The following is a 20,763-nucleotide window of genomic DNA, read 5'->3' as shown; positions in this document are numbered from 1 at the left end:
CTTGTGTTTCTTTTTTCGTGTGTCGCTTTTGGTTGTGGTCGGTTTTGGCCGCCACCTTCCGGAGATCTGAGTGTCTTGTGCGTCATACGGGCATCCCAGGAAAGACACGCACGTTTTCAGTGGCTGTGTCCATTGCACCTTTATAAAGGGCTACTTTTAATGGGAGTCACACAGGTGGCTTGTAAGGAAGGCACTCAATATGAGCGGGAAACAAACTGCCACTTGCATAATTTTTCTCACTTGTCAGATGTTCTGAAAGCCCTGTGTCAATGGTTAATATTAGAACGCTTATTTTTCCTATATGTAGTATCTATACGAGTACATTAACAGCAGACCTGCATGTCTGTCTCAAGGGGCGCCGCGCACTGTAGATAAATTAGGGAGAGGAGTGGATTCGCATGGCAGGCTGTAAGGAATGACTGTGTTTTGTGATCATTTATCTTGGGGAATACAATTGTTTACACAACCAGAAAAACTCTGCATGATGCTAATGCCTGGATTTCTAATCACAGAAAAAGCCCAGAAGGATAAGAAAAATGTGATTGAGTAACAAGCAGAACTCTCTGAGCCCGCAGTTCTGGACAATTAGGTAATGAAGGAAGTGTTTCTCCGAGACGAGGTGCATCAACATTGCTGTTCTTGATTGTATTGCACACTGTACGGTTTTCAGTTATAATTAAAGATTGTCAAAAAAATGACGAGAGCACGGCATTTGCCAGTGGGATCAGACATCTTCAAACAGTGATTTAATTGTAGACGAGCCGTGCTCTGTGTGGAGTGATTGGTTGGAGAGAGAGAGAGAGGGAGAGAGAGGGAGAGAGGAGAGAGAGGTTCTTCTGAAATGGAAACGCTTTGCCTCATGCTTCAGTTTTTCCTAGCCTGAAGCTACGTGTTAACCAAATGAAAATTAATTTCAACACTAACAAGCTATAATGGAGACATGATGTTATGCTCTTAATATTGACACTGTTCCTGCCACTCGTGTGTATCATGGAGTCCTGCCACCGTGGTCCCTTTCAACTTAAATGCTCAGCTTAATTTATGCACATATATACACACACACACACACACTATTCATTATATTTAAGATTTTTTTTAAGGCTCAATAAAATGCTATTCCAGAGTATGATGTGCAGGGATTAGCTGCCCTGCTTGACTCTGGCAACGAGGCAGAGTTTATGGCGTGATTGATAGTAAGGAAGGTTACAGCTGTCTTAAATCTGTTTTAATATTTATGCTCATAGGCCCTGATTTTCCAAAGCTGGTAAAAGATTAACTAATTAACTAATATTAAACTATAGTGTACTTAATCTACTGACCGGGTCTCTCTCTCTCTCTCTCTCTCTGGATCAGGGAATTTCTCGGAGCGGCTTAATGAGAAGTAGTGGTAGATCCATCCTATTGTTACTCTGAATTTACATAATAAGAGCCGCTGTAGCATGCCTTTGTGTGATGGTTGTTTCAGTTTTAATGGGCTCTTCTAATAAGGATCACTAGAGTACAGTGGCTCTTTCCCCGTACTGGGAGAGCCTGTGTCGAGATGCGGTGTCCATTTCTAAAACAAGAAGGCCATATGAACACATAATGATCGAGCCCCAGATTGGGGGGTCAGTCTGCAATGAGTTCAGAAGCAGTAAAAACGGCATGAAATATATCAAACGGTATCGAGAGGAGAAAAGCACTGAAGTGGAGTGGGTGGATTCATTATTATCCAATGAATAATAAGTGCTCAGTTTTCACCTCTGAACTGTCACAGATCCATTAATGGGTCGGTGAAGACAGTGTAGATGGCTTTGACTGCATTTCCCCATTCCCAATAATTTAATTCTGTCCTGTTTCTGAACAGTATTTCCCACGATAAACATTTTTATTGTGCTAATACTTTACAGCAGTAACTAGTAGTTGTTACATCGTTGTCATCGGATAACTGAAGAGCTTTAATTAGTTCTTTATTCTGAAGTCATGGCTGGTACTTTATTGTAGGCATTAATGAAAATATAAATTAAATAACTAAAAGTATTTTATACTAGTTGTTTGCAATGGAAGTAACGATCTTCCAATCTTAAGATCGCAGCACTTCTTAAAAAATCTCAGACCCACACAATCTCAGATTTTTATTTCAGCATTACATTTCGTCCCTCCTCCTGGATATATGTGGTTTAATTTTGAGAACAACAACAATAACAACAGACCATTAAAAGAACTTGGCAGCCAAGTTACACAATACATCACACAAGCATCTGCTGATGAGAAAAATATGTAATGGTTGACTTCCATAGAGACTGAATTATATAATAAGCGTGAAGTAATATTTATGAACATCTTTTTTTCTGGTCTAAAAAGAAAATTCTTGGCTTCAAGGACCACAAAGGGATCTCAATGGCATTGTGACACACATAGCAAACTTGACATGTTTCCAGCGCCCCTCAGCTTCTCCTGAGCCCAAACTGCCATTTTTAGCTTTTCAGTCGCTCACTGCTTGGCCTTTGGGGTGTCCTTTAACTAGAAATACGTGATGTGCATTTCAAACCTTCCAGCTCTGCTCTGCTTGTCTGTGCTGCAGCGACTAAGCTTTGTCAGTAACGTTATTCTTTGCTTTTCATGCGGGGTACTGAGACACTACACTATTTATTCCAAGTGCCAAGATGTGTGTCTGATTTTATTTGTCCGAGGAGTTCTCTTTAAAGGTACATGGCTGGTTAGTGTCATACTAGTATCCAAACATTAAGATCACTCTTTATGTGGAAATAAAAAATACTGTATATTTTCTTGCAGTCCTCATTTAAGTTGTTGCAAAGGAATATATTTGCATAGCTTTTACCCAAGCAAATTCTTCTACAGGGTATCATCGACATATGTTGCTTATTTTTAATATGAGTCTCTTCTTTTTCTGTTCTACAGAGCGATCGGCTGCTGATCAAGGGAGGAAGGATCGTAAATGATGACCAGTCTTTTTATGCGGACATTTACATGGAAGATGGGCTCATTAAGTATGTATTTTGTGCAATTCCTGGCCAGCTTTCAACTCCCTTCTATTCTGGTCAGCCTGTTCTTTTTATTCATGTTGGCCAGAGTGTCAGGCCTGAAGCGGCTTCTGAAATTCCAGTCTGTTCCTGCAATGCTGCTCTGCATTTTTGAATTAGCTCCATTGTCTTCTGCGCTTACAACAGAGAGATGACTTAAAAAAAGATATTGAAAGTAACATTTACAGGGGAAAAAAAATACTACCAGACTTCCACTGCATTCCAGACCATGCATTTTGCCATGTTTCAGCTTTTTGTAAAACATATCCGATTTAAATTACAAAGTATGTGCCAAATATCTATGATGATCTTAATATTAATATTATTAATAGACTAGATGCTTTGAGGTCAGGTTATTATGTTGTTTTATCATACACACTCACACACATGGTAAAAAAACTAAGCTTCTTGTCTGGTTTACAGGCAAATTGGAGACAACCTGATTGTCCCAGGAGGGGTGAAAATCATCGAAGCCAATGGGAAGATGGTAATTCCTGGGGGCATTGACATCCATACCCATTTCCAGATGCCCTACAGGGGAACCACCACCGTGGATGACTTCTCTCAGGGCACCAAGGCAGCGCTGGCAGGGGGCACCACCATGATTGGTGAGAGCCAGCTGTCACTCAACTTGTCACTCTGGCCCAACTGCATCCATTCCTCCCTCCCAGTTCGCCAGTCCATCCACCTACCCAGCCATCCTGCAGACCCCATAGTTCTTCCGATGTCCACGAACCTGACATGACACCTAACACAGTGAATGGCACACTGTTACTTTAGATTTTATTACACTAAACTGAAATGTTTAATTTGCAATAGTAGATTCCATATCGTATTCTGCCATTACAAGGTGTTGCTGTGCCAAGTAAATAAAAAAGTTAAAGCAAGAGGGAAGCAAATGATGTCATAATCACTTTGCAAGCAATTTGTATATGCTATGCAGAGAGAGAGCGAGAGAGAGAGCGAGAGAGAGAGCGAGAGAGAGAGCGAGAGAGAGAGCGAGAGAGAGAGATTTATGGACTCCAGGATGAGCTCCTGCTGTTAGTCTGTGGTTGGCTGGCTTGCATCTGTGGTCCTCAAGTGTGAACAAAAAATTGTAAAGGGAAAGCCATGCCAGGAGCAAAATGGAAGGCTGAAAAGGAGGGTTTTCTTTCTCAAGGTTTTTCCAACCTGACTGCCTGTCAAACCACAGCTTTAGTGTTCTCTCTAACTCATTCATCTCAGCAGCCTACTCTTGCACAGTATTAGAAGGCCCATCCCTCAGTTTATTCCTTTGCATGAGTCATGTGAGTGTCTGAGTTTGTTGATAAGGGCGAGGCACTGCTAGCATATTTTGTCACATTAAGAAAATGCTAAATAAATATATAAACGAATAAAATGATGGTTAGCGAGTTACATTAAATCATTCTAGGGAGGACCTTACTGATTTACAGTATTTCACAATTCACTAAGGGCTTTGAAATGCTACTTTATCTTGTACTTTATTAACCGTGCGGGCTATTTTCAGTGGACCATGTGATCCCTGACCCGGGGGCCAGTCTGATCGAGGCATTCGAGCGCTGGAGGGAGTGGGCCGACGACAAGGCGTGCTGTGACTACTCTCTACACGTGGACATCACACACTGGAGTGACAGCGCCAAGCAGGAAGTGGAAACACTGGTCAAGGAGAAAGGTAAGACCTGCCCCACTTCCTGGAAGTCATGTGGTGTCAGAGTGGGAAGGGAGCAAGTTTTCTTAATATATGCCTGCCTGACAATTCTGTAGAAAACAACCATCGAACCGAGACAGTGGACGCCTTTTTATTTTTATAAATTGAGCTTACATTTTATGTACGCTAAATATTTTGCAGCTGGAGTTTATGCCTCTATTAGCATATTATCAGGGGAGTTCGACAGGCACAATTAAACCTTTTTATGTATGTTTAGTCTTATGAGCTGACGAGAAGACACATTTTTGTATTATAAAACTGAAACATTGAAACATTAGCCACAGTGCAGAACTTAAGTATGTTAAGCTGTTTGGAAAATGAAGAGGTCAAGCATAGTAGGGGAGTTAATTTGATTGTCCTCAGCCCACTTCTGTCAAATCACAATTATTTCTCTGTGAATGGAATGATCTGTGAACATACAGAAGGTTGCTTTAGTGAGCTGTGTGTTCTTATTCAAATTTGAATTATCCCAATTGTTGGTCTGTTTTAATTGAGATACATGCAAGAAACCTTTAATTGCTATTTTTAGTTGTCTGTACTTGATTTTGGAAAACCAGCACCCTCTAATTCCCTGTAGAAAACAAACTAGGCTAAACCCTGCTCTTGTCCGACAGCCTGCCTTTTATACCACAGAATTACGTCAAACTACAAGCCTCTTGACCAAAGGCATTGAACCTATGTGCAAGATACTAAAATGAATTGGAGGCGGTCTGCGTGATGGTAAAAAGACGGACTTAATCTTGAACATCCCTCTGATGCAGCGTTCTGAACACAGTTCAAAAACAGTAGACTTGCGGTCCAGTTGTGGGACTAACCAAAATCCAGCCACACATGTGTCAGAGGGTGTGGCGTCCTGGCTGCATTGCAGATTTATGATCAGTTAGTGAGAGTATGGAGAAAAGGAGATTTTTTTTTTTTTCTTCAAAAGATCTTCATAATAATTAAAGCCACCAGCATCCGGTAGCAACTGTGCTTAAATGACAATTCAGCCAAGTTCAGTTCAGTTCATGATGAGTGCGGAGGGTGGCTCCTCAAATTGACAAAAAAGCCAAGAGAACACACTCAAAATCAGTGTGAATATTACAATTTAAAAAAGACCTGAGCCATGGTAGTTTATTATTATTTGTCCCTCTGCAGGAGTCAACTCTTTCCTGGTCTACATGGCGTACAAGGATCTGTTTCAGATGACGAACAGTGAGGTAGGCCAGCTTTGCTTTTGGAAATGATTGTAGGTTGTGCACAGGCAGCAGCAGAGACTGAGGGACTCTGGGATTCCACACAGCAACTGGAGCATCCCCAAACAGCCTTGTGTGCATTATTTAGTTGAGCCGCGCGTGACAGACAGCTAATTTGGGAACGAGTAATGCAGTCCAGAATCACTTCTCAACACTGTTGTGTTTTGCGTGAACTTGGCTGTCAAGCTTTAGCTGTGTATCCTCAACCCCTTGCAGTTCAGGGCTATGAGACAAGCATTTTTTAATGTCTTTTCATTAATCAGGAATGATACCATGTTCTGCAATAGCTAACCTTAACTTGCCTAGTTATGATAGTTATAATGCTAATGTATATACTATTACAGTTATTATCAGGAGTCACTTTATACGTTTATTTCTATTGTACTGAATGTGAATGTTTGCCGTTTCAGCTGTATGATATATTCACCTTTCTGGGAGAGCTTGGTGCCGTAGTGCAGGTCCATGCTGAGAATGGAGAAATCATTGCGCAGGTACTGTCTGATTTGGTTTGCTGCTTTTTAATGGTTTCAAACTAAGTAGTATCTTATATCTAAGGCAGTGATGACAAGGATTTTCAAGTTTTGTTTGTATTTAAATAAAGAAAAGCTTTGTCAGTTTTTCAAAAACCGATCACCATACCAACAGGATAAAAGTCCTTAGGTGAAATGTCAGTTCATTTAATTGTGAAAATACATCACATTTCTCTGTTTGTGACTTTACAGTTTACCCATTATTAAGCAACTTGTCTCGAATTGTATTTTGGGATTGTTATTGGCTGATAGGTAAGGCAGTGTGATGTGTCTTTCAGGAACAAGCTCGCATGTTAGAGATGGGAATCACTGGTCCAGAGGGTCACGTGCTCAGCAGGCCAGAGGAGGTAAATATAATCTCTGTTTTGTGGAACTGTGGGGGCAGCCAACAACACCTCTGTAGATTGTCTTTGAGAAGCTGAAAACCTGCATAGTATTATTTCAGCATTAACAAACTCTTAGTCACGCATGGCAAGCAGGGATTGAGGGCTTCCAGTTTCTGCTGCTAATATTGACCAAGCCCATTTTTTTTTTATGTCGAATTAATCTTGTCATGAATACAATTTAAAACATTTTCGCTCCATCTTTCAGCTTGAGGCGGAGGCAGTGTTTCGAGCCATCACCATTGCAAGCCAAACCAACTGTCCCCTGTATGTGACCAAAGTCATGAGCAAAAGTGCAGCGGACATCATTTCTCAGGCCAGGAAAAAAGGTTTGTATCAAGCTCAAGTTCTGGAAGAAGAATCATATATATATCTTTTTTTTTTTTTTCTCTCGAAGGTTACGCTCCAGATGGATAGACAAAAACCTCTCCGTGAAATTAGTCTTTCTCTCTTTTCGTATTGAATTCGAATCCTCCTCTCTCTGCATTCCTTTGTGTGCTGTGATTGGCCTAGTCTCTGAATCAGTGAAACAGTCAGTACAATTACACAGAAAGTAGGTGTTTCTCAAATAGGACGTCTTCAGTCCGAGCCTCACTGTTAAGCACTGTTCATTTGTGTCGGTTTCTTTTCATGTCAGTTTCTCAAATGTCAGGTGGTTCTGTATGTTAATGCCACTGCCAAACAGAATGAGCAATGCTGCTGAAGAGATTTCTTTTTTTTTTTTACGCCTGTTGTCTATGTTTACAGGTAACGTGGTGTTCGGAGAGCCTATTTCTGCTAGCCTTGGGACAGACGGGACACACTACTGGAGTAAGAACTGGGCCAAAGCAGCTTCCTTCGTGACATCTCCTCCACTCAGCCCAGACCCCACGACTCCGGACTACCTGAACTCTTTACTGGCTAGGTCAGAGCTTTTCTTTTTTTCGTGTATCTGTTGTCTGTGTCTAAATGCCAGGCAAATTTGGGCCTCAAGACCCAAGGGGAACTCTGTTTTGTTGCTGTATGGAAAATTAAAATGTTAACTGAAAAAACTTGCATGACTAATTTGAAAGGGGAAATATCTCCTCTACCCAGCCCTTTATAGTGTGCTCCTCCACAATGTATGCAGTTTGCCATAAAGAGTCATAGTAGCTATTACACACACATACACAGAGTGCTTCATCCTGATTGGTCTAAAATCATTCCCTAACGTCTCGCATTCTTGTGTTCTGGACTCTGCTATGTAATTTGCTTCAGGGGACACACGTAACAAAAGTGGGACAATGGCCATGATGCCAAGTGCCAAGGATTGGAAAGACATTAAAAACCTTTTTGTTTTTTTGTCTCTTTACACAGTGGAGATCTGAATGTGACTGGGAGCTCCCACTGCACCTTCAGCACAGCTCAGAAGGCCATCGGGAAGGATGATTTCACTCAGATTCCCGAAGGAGTGAATGGCGTGGAGGAACGAATGGCCATCATCTGGGACAAGGCCGTGGTAAGACAAGGGTACAGGGAGTGAAAAGCAGACCTTCTATCCAGAACGGCTGGTGCATGTTGGCCTTTCAGTAATCCCTTTCAAATCAATATAAAACACTGTGAAAAGGACCTGGGAGTTTTAATGAAGGGCAGATGAGGATTCTATTAAGGACAATAGGCAAGAAAAATATCTCTAGAGTTGCGTTTTTCATTTTTTCTTCTGTCTCGTGACAAGAGAGCAAGACGCCTGGGGGTGAGCGGGGGGTGCTTATTATAATGATGTATGAATGGTCTTGTGTTTGCATGCGGTGACAGTCTATAACAAACAAATCTATAATAAAAAATCAACCACGCTACGGTGGAAAGCTGTACACAATTACCGTTTCATGTCTCATGACTGAGCACTTCTCAAATGCAAGTTAAATATATATATATATATATATATATATATAAACGTGTGTGTATGTGCATTGATATATATATTATCACAAAATTATAGTTTAATTCTCTTTTACTCAGTATGTAACTATGCATTTGTTTAACCCTTTGTTTGTCACATCTCCCACAGGTCACGGGCAAAATGGACGAGAACATGTTTGTCGCCGTGACGAGCACCAATGCTGCTAAGATCCTGAACCTCTACCCTAGGAAAGGAAGGATAGCAGTGGGCTCAGACAGTGACCTGGTTATCTGGGATTGTGACGCCGTGAGGACCATCACGGCGAAGACGCACAATTCGGTGAGAGGCAGGGGCAGTGGGTGGACAGGGACTTTCATGTGCTGAGGTGTGCAGGCGTCTTCGCAAGGCTTGTACCTGCACATTCATAACTCAGCCAGTGTAGCACAACTTCAGAGGCCTATTGTTCTATTCCAGCTCTTAGATTATGCTTTCAGAACAGCAGCGCAGAGTGCTTTAGTAGCGGTAATGACTGGAGCAATGAACTAATGAACCCACTGTTCCTAAGAAGTGAGAATTCCCTTTGGACACTTGGAGCTAATAAAGTAACTGACTTCTAATGCTTAATGGGGTAACTTCATTAGATGATCTCAGACATTGTGTTGTTTTCTTATGAATTTCTATCAATGAAGACAATCGGTGAAGGAAGAAATGTTTATAGAGAGAGGAGGTTAAAAGCCAAGTTTTCTTCCTTGAGACAAAATGCCAATGCAAAAAGGAAATATATGGTCTTCCATCCAACACACTGCAATTCAGAAACATTCCCTTTTGATACACACTTGATTTAAATGTAGAGACCCATCTCCTTTAACAGCTTGAGTGAAATCCTAACAAAAGTATTAAAAGAGACCATAAGCTTTTCTTAAAAATTGTAGCATCAAATGTAGTTGAACTATGATAGCAAAATAAAACAAAACCTGTTACTTTAATAGCTTTCCGTAAATTGAGGCAGTGTGTTGCAAACTTAACCTAGCTTTTAAAGTATATCTCCTATGTGGTTTTAGAAAGGCACGCTTGAAGACATGAAAATCAATGCCGCTGCCATTAAAAGGAACTAAGTACTGTTCTCTCTTATTGCCCAGCATAGAGGAAGCTGCCCATTATTCTTAGAGCACAGAGAAAACTCAGGACACATTAAAACAGGAAACCAGGGCTTGACTGGCTTAGTGTATTTCCTGGATATCTGAGAGAGAGGGAGAGAGAGAGATACAATGACTTTCCCATATGTGGAAAAGACCCAGAGACTCAGGCTCTTACTGAATGATGTCACCTTTTCATTTCATTTTCAGTGCAACTTCCAAGTCCATCGGATTCCATTTCAATCATCGACACAAAATTAATGGTTTTATGTCGTGTGTGTGTACCTAAACAAATAGGCATTGAAAGCAATCCTGCTCCACCTATAAAAATGTTTTTCCTATTTACAAATCAGTTTATAAAAGACATGACCACAGTGTGAAAGTGCCCATTGTATCTTTTTGAAATAATCAGTGTAAACTGAATATATAAAACTGAACAAATCTAAAACAGTTATCTGTTCAAAACACCAAAACACGTTGGACTTTCATAGTGATATCATGTTTGGCAGACACTTGTTAAGTCAGTTTCTGGTCTGAGTTTGGACATCCAAATACATTTCCTTCATGGACCCAGATACTGTAATAATGGTGAGGTAGAATAGTTTGTTACTGGCTAACTTGAGTGGTTTTTTTTTTAAGGCTTATTTGTTCCAGCTGTGCTTCTACAGCTGTTTATCTTTAATATGCCAAATAGAGGAATATGAAAACATGCCAGAAGAGAAAAGAGTCAGGCTTACAGTGCTCATTCTGGTACAGAGTTCACACACATGCTGCAAATTTATCTAAACCAGTGGCATCGCTCTTGAATGCACACTTCTCTGTGGATAAAGCTTCACTTTAGCACAAGGTGTCTCTATATCAAGTGAATTTAAAAGTACACCATTGTTTGACTGCCAATGTAATCAAGATCAGGATCAATATGATCAGACACCTTTACAAAGAAAAATTAGACCCCTTTTCATTTTTTCATATCATCTTCCCGTAAAGTTATTTTAGTGTGCGCCCAATTCATTTTATAATGACACACTGGTTGTTGGAGTCGCCTCTTTAAACTGTATAAACTCCACCTATAGCAGGGAGAGGCATTCCTTAAAGTGTGTCAGGGCACTGGAGAGTTTGGGCATCATATCTCTCTCTTGATACACAAACAGCCACATTAAATAATTACAATTTAAATGTAATTTACTGGAAAGCATCTGGCAGGAGAATGCTCTGTACAGTTGTAAAAATAAATCAATAAGAAAATCCAAGAATAGAACATTGTTTTATAAATTATGATGTTTTTAAAAGACATGATTGGCTTTTTGGGAACATCCGGCCTTCTCTGTATTTTTGTTTTGTTAGGTGCAGTTCCTTGGTCCAGAAAATATTTGTAGGTCTGTTTAATCTCAAAATGTCAGATGAATAATAAACTTTATGACAATACAGATTAAAAATGAAATGATGTATGTGTGTATGTGTGTGTGTGTGTGTGTGTGTGTGTGTGTGTGTATATATATATATATATATATATTCTATTCTCTTCTCTTTCCCTTCCTCTCCCTTTGTCTCTCTGTCTCTGTCTCTGTGTCCCTGTCAGGCGGCGGAGTACAATGTGTTTGAGGGCATGGAGCTGCGCGGGGCCCCGCTGGTGGTGATCTGCCAGGGGAAAATTGTGCTGGAGGATGGCAACCTGCATGCCACCTCAGGCACAGGACGATTCATTCCCTGCACTCCCTTCCCTGACTTCGCCTACAAGAGAGTGAAGGCCCGCAAACAGGTAAGGAGGGAACGGGGGACTGCACAGAGGCACGCCAGGGTAACGCAGCCATTGTTTTTGTTTTAAATGGAGAGAAAGAAACGTACATCACTGCATTAAAATATAAAAAACGTCTGCACTTTAGAAGCAAGACTCTGAATGCTGCCTCACCTGGACTTTGTGATATTGGGATATCATTATCTCTTGACCCCAGTAACCCAGGATAAACTTATGTGCCAACAAGGTAGTCATTTCAATGGTATTCATGTACAACAAAACTTTGAGCATGATGCAGCTGTTAAAAATAGATCTCTGCAGGGGAGACTGTGTCCTTGGGAAACATTTCTGAGCCATTAACAGCCGGTCAGCCCTTCACTGTAGACAAATCTAGCAAGCTGTGCTTCTGGAGGACCTCTGTGGCTTTCTGGAGTGGTTTTCATGGTCGGTGGGGTCAGAGTGCTTTTGGACAGAATTCATCGCTATTGCAGACCATTAATGGTGGTTAGGCAATAAACATTAAGTCTGTATTGATTTATGTGCCTGCCTTTGGGTGGAGTTTCTGCCTCACAGAGCCTGGATGGAAACCACTATAAATTTGCAATAATTTATTTGAATTCTTTTACAAAGCCAAACACACCATTAAGCAGAGATAAACTGTGGCATAATTAAAACCAGCAACTTCCTGCACAAAAAAGCAATAAAGTATGCTGATTAGGTATGAGGCTTCTTAATAAATTTATTCATATAGGGGTGATTTGTATCGTGTCGTATGTACAATTCCTTTTTTTATATGAAATATGAAGTTTAGCTAACTGTCAGATGCATATAAATCTTAGTGTGTTTGAAAATTGGCTAGCCATTAATAAATAGCACAGTTACTGCCCATCACTACTTCAGACTTTGCCAAAGAACTGGGTTTGAAACCGCTTTTTCTAAAACTGATTTATGTCACGGGACATTTCGGGCAATAATATTTCATTTCGCTATTGTGCAGATGTGCATCTCTTTACTTCTCTTTACATCTGGGAAATGAATCGCAGCTTGCAGTCTGGATGAAAGTTTGCACTGTGTGTGTATTCCCAGGTCAATGCACTGCAGTTTCCCCCTCTCTGTTAGATTAAACACCCAGTTTAACCCCTGCTGGTTGTTTTAAAGACTAAAACATAGCTATGCAGAATACACCATTATAACACATATCAAATTAGGGAATGAATGTGGATACATACTGAATTTATATATCATGAGTACCTGCTTAATTCATACACATAGTGCAGGATAAGGTGTTATTTTAATGTATATTAATTATAATTCCATGTATGCTGAGCCTGGAATTGCAGACTTCAGATTCTTTCTGAAGCTCAAACGCATAAAAGCTAAGTGTGTTTGCTGGTGTTGGACATAGTTTCCTCTCTGAAAGGAGGTTCCTAGCAATGTGACAGCATGGAGAAGTTTTGTTGACATGATATTGTGCCGCTCCGCCTGGCCACACTTCGGCATTACGTCTGGGAAACGTCTGGCCTAGTTCTGGATAGGTCTCAGATTTATAGGGAAATTAGACGCGAGAAATAAATAGTGCAAACAAAAGCTCAAGGCTTATTTTGTTTGAAAGAAACGTAGTTCTCAGTGATCTTTTGTTTTGGCCCGTGTTTATTTCTTCTGTTCAAAGGTCTGTCTTTGCCGGAGTTCATCAGACTCCCAGGGCCTCCTCCGTTTCATACGACTTCAAACTGAGAAGGGCAGGGCGCTGGGATATAATAAGTGTTTTTCAAGCCTGTACAGAGAGGCCACTTATGTCCTTTGACAAATCTGGAAATACTTTCCCCAAAACAATACTGGGTTAAATAAATATGTCTCGTATATATAAAGGTCAATAATGATGCTCAGACACATGACTGTTAGATCAGTGTCCTCATAGTAGCTCTAGTAGGATTCCAGTGGCTCACAAGGGATTTCATTCAGCCCATCTTTCTTCTTTATTTATTGACTCCAGAATGTCAGTCCGTTTGTGTTTGTTTTCCCTAAGGAACCTGCTCTTTAAAGCACCTAATCTTCATAATCTCCAATAGTGATGTATGCTCTGTATTGCACCGGTTGATGTACTTCTTGGGGTCGGTCCGGTTTTGAGATTTTAACCACATGACCACATTGGAATCTCCTCTTTGTGTTTATTCTTTGTTCCTTAGCTGGCAGTACTGAGGGCAGTGCCCAGGGGAATGTATGATGGTCCGGTGTCTGATTTCACGCCCATGTCTCGGGGAGGGACTCCTGCCGCTTCTGCCAGGACCTCCCCTACCAAACAGTCTGTGCCCGTCCGCAACCTCCATCAGTCTGGATTCAGTCTAGCAGGTAACCCTGCACAACGCGGTGAGCCCATCTGTTTATTCATTCATTCCCACGTTCATGCTGCAGTGCTCAGAAGCTGATCAAGAATGTACAGGGACCCAATGACTCCCATCCCATGTAAAAATGTATTAATTAGTTAATTATTATTTTTTTTTAAAAGGAAACAATAAGTCAACAAGAAAATAACAAACATAAATTAAACTCGCGACTCGTCTGAGTTCAGCTAACTGGTACGACAGTTCTAAATAAAAACACATGGCTTTGTGTTTGTTGGTCTTGTTCATAATCCCCATGTAATCCCCTACAATCTGAGACGCACGATCCTTGTTTTGCCAGTAGGCCGATGGGAGTCTAGTCCTGGTACCTTCTGACAGTGCTCCGATTGCTTTAATTGGTTGTTTTTTTGTGTTTTAAGCATTCACCAATTTGTATACAAAATGTTTTATACTTAAAGTCTATCAATACATTCAGTCATTGTCAATCACTGTCTGTCAGTCTGTCTAAATTTGGTTCCTTATAGCAACAGAGTATTATTAGTGTTCTGTTATTTTGCTAAACGCTGAGACAGTGCTGGTATTAATATTATGAATGGTCATGCCAGATTAGTGACAATTACAGAATTTAACTGTGGTTTTCAGTCACTTTGAAGTTCCTAATTGCTGGATAACTGGCATACTGAGAAACTGAGAGCTTGCTTCCTGACAACAGCACAGCAAGGCAGAGTGTTTCAGGCAGCCCAGTATTCATTCCTCCCGGATCATTATTGTAAAGCAATAAAATTGAAATGATCTGCTGCTACTAGAGCTTTTGTGAAAGCTAAGAGTATGGACCACAAACTGCATAAATGTCCCGTATTGATTTTATACAGTAGACGGTCACAAGATGATCGCAGTTCTGCCCTTCCTTTTAATAATATCCCAGACTCATTATTGAATATTGTGCATAGTATTCTTTAAGTGCAATGTGTAATACAATGGTTTACATATAAAATAATAATATTTGTAGTTGTAAATCATTACATTTCCTTTTAAAGGATTTTGGATTGGGGTCGGCTATGTACACAAAGTCACAGTGATTTACAATTCAATGAGAAGCCATTTTTCTACATACATTGGCAAGTGATGCAATTAGATCATTGTTTAATCCACATTTTTTGTTAGTTTTTCTGTATCTCTGACCATACAGACTGGAGCAGTGTTTACTCTACTGTAACAAGACACCTCTTTAAACTCTTCATGGCCTGTAAAACAAGCCACATCATATTTATCAAGGCCTCTTCAGTCTTGACCCTAGTGGTAGAATGACTTTGCAACCGTGAATTTGCTAAGAAAATGCATAATAATTATAATCACCACATCCATAATAATCATATTCATAATCTTTACATAATTTCTAATTTAAAAAATAAGCCACATCTCGAAGGAAATATGTGACTCTCAAGCTGCATTCCAGATTGTCAGTTTCATCCTTCAGGTCCCTAATTAGTTAACGACTTTTGAAAAGCATCCAATCAGAACATGTAATGATTTGGGTGGAATGAAAGCCTTGCTTCAGAATGCATGGAAGATGTGCATCTGGGTGGCATGGAACATAGCTTGTTTATTTACAGATTTAAGTATCGGTTAATGTATGTGTTTTTATTATTGCTCTTCTTAATGAGTGCACTGTGCTTACCTGTCTGCCTTCTTTACAGGTATCCCCACTGAAGAAGTGCCAATCCGACCTGCAGGGCGCCGCATTGTGGTGCCCCCTGGTGGCCGCTCCAATATTACATCTCTGAGCTAAAGCAATTAACAGAGCTACTTGGGAAGGAAACATGATTGGTTTAAGTTGAAATTGAACAAAACACAGAAGCCTCATGCCTTACCAATCACGAATGCTACCTGCTATAGCTTTAAGAATGCAGTATTCCTTTTCTTTAGAAGGCCCAGCCTAATGATGGAAATAACACATTAAACCATTAAACGTTGCGCGCAGGAAAACTTCAACCATCCATAACATTACTATCCTTCGGACCAAACTGTATTTCTCACACAAACACACCAGAGAGGATTTTATGGTTTCCAGACCAGTGTCTTTCTCTATAGCATGTTAGTTATTTATTTTCTTCAGACTATACAAATGTATAGTTTACAAAATCATAAATCAGAATTTGGGAAACTGCTTTATGTGAATAATGGTGGGAGGTAGAACAACTTTGGGGGCCAAACAACAACAGACAAACTAGGGTGCACGAGAAATTATTTTAAAATGTGAACCACAGCTGCATCCCTATTTCCCGTATTTTAGCCTGAAAGACACTGAAATAAAAACAGTACATTTTTCTTATAAGATTGTTTCTCGTTGGAAGTTTACAAAATTTGATGGTTGTTTTGAGTAAAAGTTCAGATTGGACAGTTGCTTCACTAAAACCAGTAAACGAAGTCAGTCAGTACAAACTTACATTTCTTGCATTTTTGAATTTAAGTGTGTTCTTAATGTTTCGTTTGCTACAACTACATGCATATAAATGGATGTTTACAAACTATGAGGGGAAGCAAGGTGTGTGTGTGTGTGTGTGTGTGTGTGTGTGTGTGTGTGTGTGTGTGTGTGTACGGGTTCAGGAAGACTCCAGGCTGTACAACATGATGATGTAGAGCCTAATTAGCGATAATTGTAGTGACTGTTTTCTGAGTGTTTCTATCTTTATCTCCTGATGATGTAAAATGGCAGCCTGTTTATTTGTGTGTGTGTGTGTGTGTGTTTGGTTTTCAATAATTGATTACTGAAATCCTGCTTCAAATTATATTTTAACTGGTGCTTTGATGCTAAATGATTCACATTAGTCATTTGCAAGTCACTGTGATGAGGAGAGCACAGACCAATTACTTTCTTCAGCATTCGGGTTGTTTCCTTCTTGTCTGATGATTTGCTTTCTATTAAAAGGAATACTGCATATTTAAGAATGTTGCTTTGAACCTTTTTGATACTAAGCTTTCAGTGTCATTTTTTTCTTTTAAGAATTACTAGTTTGCAATAGTCCATAGCAATGTTAACATACAATACCATCAATACTAGATAGGTGGCGCTGTGAGTCATAGATGTAATGTAGCTTTGTAAAAACCAGTGGTTGCATATATCCTTGGGCTAATTAACCAGGAATATTTGGTAGCTTAATGAATTAAACATAAAAATAAGAAAAATCTGGGGGGGGGAAACATGTTTGTGGTATACAGATTTTGTAAACATGCAAGAACACATTATTTTATGAAAAGTTGATTTATTTTCCCAAACGCTGTTTACCTGGGTGTTCATTGTAGGCATTTGTCTTTTGCATTGGCTTGTTATTACCCGCTCTTGTACCTAATACCTTGTCAAATCTTACATTGAGCATATAGTGTGAAATGTGAAAAAGTAAGCATTTGAAAAGTTGTTTTTCCTGCATTATGAAAATCTCAGTTCAACTGCTATCGGGTAGCTTTAAAAAGGTAAAACTCCAAATTCATATTGCATTCGGCCTTTTATTTATGCCCTCCTCTCCTACGGTAAAGTAATTTGATTCCCAGAAAATCAACAAAATTGTGTGAGAAAGTGAGGGGATTACATGGTATAATACTTAACTCTTTGAAGCATGTGGGAGTTCATGAAGTAAGGAAAGGGATTCACAATTCAGTGAAAATAGAACAGCACAGGAAGGTCTGAAGGGATCCAACAGCTCACAGAACAGTGCTTTTATCACTGATAATATTTCATGTGATGAAGGCTTGCAGTCACAAACAATGGGTTGTGTGGAGATTTAAACTCATAAACCCTGTGCATTCTGTATTGTTTAGGCTCCATTTGAACATAGATCAAAAGTTTTGTATGTTTCTGTGATTCAAAGCATTTTGAGTCACTGAATTGAATTGCAAAGCAGTTTTTTGGAAACCCAATCACATTGAGCAAAGAGTGCAAGGTAGTAGATAGTGAGTAAAGCAAAACAAAAAACAAAAACACAACAATGCTGCATTCACGAACCATAAAAGTGCTTATTATATTTATATTAGTTATTACTCCTTTTTTTTTTTCTTTTTTTTTTTTTTTACTGTTGTTTCAGCTTCCCGAAACAAGCAGGTCATAAACCAATGAAATGTTACATGGTTGTATGAATTTTTCCTGAATAAACGTCAGTTGCAATCGGAAAGCTTGTCTTGTTCTTTGGTAACTTAGGTTTTCTTTTTAGCTGATCTTGGTTGATGAATGTTGAAAGACCATTAAGGTTTTGATGGGTGACTTTGGGGAAGGGAACACACTGAAGCATGCTGCCAAGATAATGCAGTAATCAGTACACAGATGTAGATACATTTTTATAATCTAATTGTGCTGAGGGCACAATGTTTTAAAAACCAAAAACCAATTGTTTTTATTATTAGTATTATTATTATTGTGATGTGATGCTGCAGATTGACTGAATCTTGGCGAATTTTGCACCATAAATCATCAACAATACGGATTCCAGAGTGGATGCCAATTACATTTGTGATGAAAATGCTGCATCAGCCAGCTATCTAAACTCTATACTGACTGAAGTATAGATTTCTTATTTTTTTTAAATGCAATCAATTTAAATCCATGAACCGTAACATTATTGTGGGCTGGAGGAACATTACACTCACAACTTGCTGATGTTTAGCAAGCAATGCAATGTTTCCCTTTTTGATGGGTAACACTTACACGCAAAACTGGATCCGAGACCATTCATCAGCCTGCGATGCGTAGGTTGCTCACTTGGCTCGCTCGTTTCTCTTTTAGCTTTGTTACTTCCTTGTAAAGCAGACGGTTAGATTTTGCAGTTTGTTGCGTCGGGGATATCCACTGTATATATACTGTGTGCGTATCAATGTAAAACTCAGAGAAGGTATTGGTATTGTGAGAACTGCTCTCATAATCTGGTACTTCTCTCCTGGGCCCTTGGTAATAAAAACTATGGAGTTTGCTGAACTCCATTGATGGCTTCTAACATCTTCCATACACAGTTAACCTTATTGGAGCATTTATCCATAAAATATAAACCCTCCCTACCCCTCTCGCTGTCAGTGCTCCAACAACAAGAACTGTGTAGGGAAGATGTGGGGTGGCTGTGCCAACGTCTGCTGTGTGCCCACTGTTCTGTATAGAGATGGTGGTATTCTGGTATAAGATGGTCTAGTTTTCAGTATATTTTTCAAACTCTAGTTGTTCCCCTTCTGAGCTTAGGGGCCTGCAGGGCCATGGCTTAGTCATGTATGGCATAGGTCGATGTACAGCTGGACTTAGTTAAGTTTACCATTAACTGGATCCTAGACAAATGGCAGAGGCCCCTGTTTAGGTATATTCTTACAGACTAAACAAATATACATTGTTTGGGGAACTATAGTTCACTGTCATGTACTCCGCTCATGGCAGAGTGATGTTGTGATAGGATTGGTTGAGAGGAACATTATAAAATGTGTACACTGAACAAAAGAAGAACAAAGATGAAGAAGACCAGGTGGAAGAGAGAGAGTGAGACACACCAGTCTGCCTGCTGCTGACCAGACTGAGCAGCGCCCTTGGACCTCACCTGCCCCATTTCTGCAGTATCTGTTGAATGAGGAAAGGTCCCCATCTATGCTCAAGGTTGAGCAGGTGGTGTCTGCTCCTGTGTTAAGAGGAGGAGTGCAGGGACTGGCACCCTGCTGCCCTGTTTTGTACATATTGTTTTGTACTATTGTGTCACACAGTAGAGCATGTGGTCACACCACTCCTAGCTCTACTAGCTGAGCAGGTGGTGTCTGCTCCTGTGTTATGTGGATGATCAAAGGATTGTATCCTGTTGTCCTGCTTGTATGTAGTTCTGGGTGAACTTATCAGTAGACTTGTTGTCTCACTCCTGCAGAATTACTGGATGGGCTCCTATGTTGCTGTCCTTCATTATTGCAATGTTCAAGCCAGCACAGTCGAGCTAGTGTTGTTGCTCCTGGTCATAAGCTAGTAGAGTACTTATGTGCTGCTCCTGACAGAAGTCAGTGTAGCAGGCCTCTGGCTGCTCCTGTTGCTATGTGGATCAGCCTGGGTGCAGTTTCCACATCATGGGGCTGTGTGGTGTCTTTTCCTACAATATAGGACGGGCCCCTCTTCTGGTAGCGTTTGCCTCGTGACTTGTTCTTGCTCCTGGGCAGCCCATATGTGACCCCGAGGGTCCCCTGTGGTCTCTAGCCAGAGCTGGTTCAAGTCAAGGACCCCCTAGCAGGTACAACCTCGGGGCAGGCTTCCATACCAGTCCGCTGCTCTCCTTCCTTGAGATAGATTGGTTATACAGTAACTCCTACCCCTTTGGGCAGTGCTTTTGACTTTAATATTAATGATAAGTTGTGTATGCAACCCTGGTTATATGAAAAATAAAGCACTGCCCAAAGGTCATGTGGGAGTTTAGTCTCCTGGGAAAGAGGAAGTTCCGGTGTGTGCTTCACCATATATTCAAACAAGAAACAGGAAGGGACAGTTTGTGTGACACACAGGCCTACAGGCAGTTTCATTAGAAAAATGTTTCAATGAGGTATCTAGTGAAACCAGCTTAACCCCTCCCCTTTGGGCAGTGATTTTTCAGATAGGTTGTGTTTGTAACCCAGGTTATCATTACATGCTTTGACACAGGGAAAAATACAGTCAGTTTAATGCAATCTACAAACTAAAATTAATTGCCCACTGTGTATATTGTGAATACTGTGAATACCACTGTGGGTATATTAACATTGTTATTTTTTATTATATTTATGCGGAGTTTGAAATTAGCTAACTAGTTAGCAAACATTACTAATCCAACAATTAAT

General features: G+C 40.2%; 1 protein-coding gene across 4 annotated transcripts in view; it reads left to right on the top strand.

Moving 5' to 3' along the window:
* dpysl3 (dihydropyrimidinase like 3) overlaps positions 1-18,116 on the top strand; it is a 30,110-nt gene extending 11,994 nt beyond the window's left edge. For 2 of the 4 annotated variants that reach the window (XM_066717013.1, XM_066717015.1), the window contains exons 2-14: positions 2,902-2,990; positions 3,447-3,631; positions 4,531-4,695; positions 5,869-5,930; positions 6,377-6,457; positions 6,775-6,843; positions 7,088-7,208; positions 7,627-7,783; positions 8,215-8,356; positions 8,906-9,076; positions 11,453-11,632; positions 13,795-13,957; positions 15,648-18,116. In XM_066717013.1, coding sequence (XP_066573110.1) covers positions 2,902-2,990; positions 3,447-3,631; positions 4,531-4,695; positions 5,869-5,930; positions 6,377-6,457; positions 6,775-6,843; positions 7,088-7,208; positions 7,627-7,783; positions 8,215-8,356; positions 8,906-9,076; positions 11,453-11,632; positions 13,795-13,957; positions 15,648-15,739 — 1,677 coding nt within the window. In that variant the 3' untranslated portion in view covers positions 15,740-18,116. Of the gene's footprint in view, positions 1-2,901; positions 2,991-3,446; positions 3,632-4,530; positions 4,696-5,868; positions 5,931-6,376; positions 6,458-6,774; positions 6,844-7,087; positions 7,209-7,626; positions 7,784-8,214; positions 8,357-8,905; positions 9,077-11,452; positions 11,633-13,794; positions 13,976-15,647 lie in introns of all 4 variants that reach the window. The other 2 variants (XM_066717011.1, XM_066717014.1) reach the window with 1 other exon arrangement.
* The last annotated feature ends 2,647 nt before the right edge of the window (positions 18,117-20,763 follow it).

This window comes from Amia ocellicauda, chromosome 11, assembly GCF_036373705.1.
Source record: "Amia ocellicauda isolate fAmiCal2 chromosome 11, fAmiCal2.hap1, whole genome shotgun sequence".
Taxonomy (NCBI): domain Eukaryota; kingdom Metazoa; phylum Chordata; class Actinopteri; order Amiiformes; family Amiidae; genus Amia; species Amia ocellicauda.
Note: the sequence above shows the minus strand (reverse complement) of the source record. Positions and strands in the feature narration are given on the sequence as shown.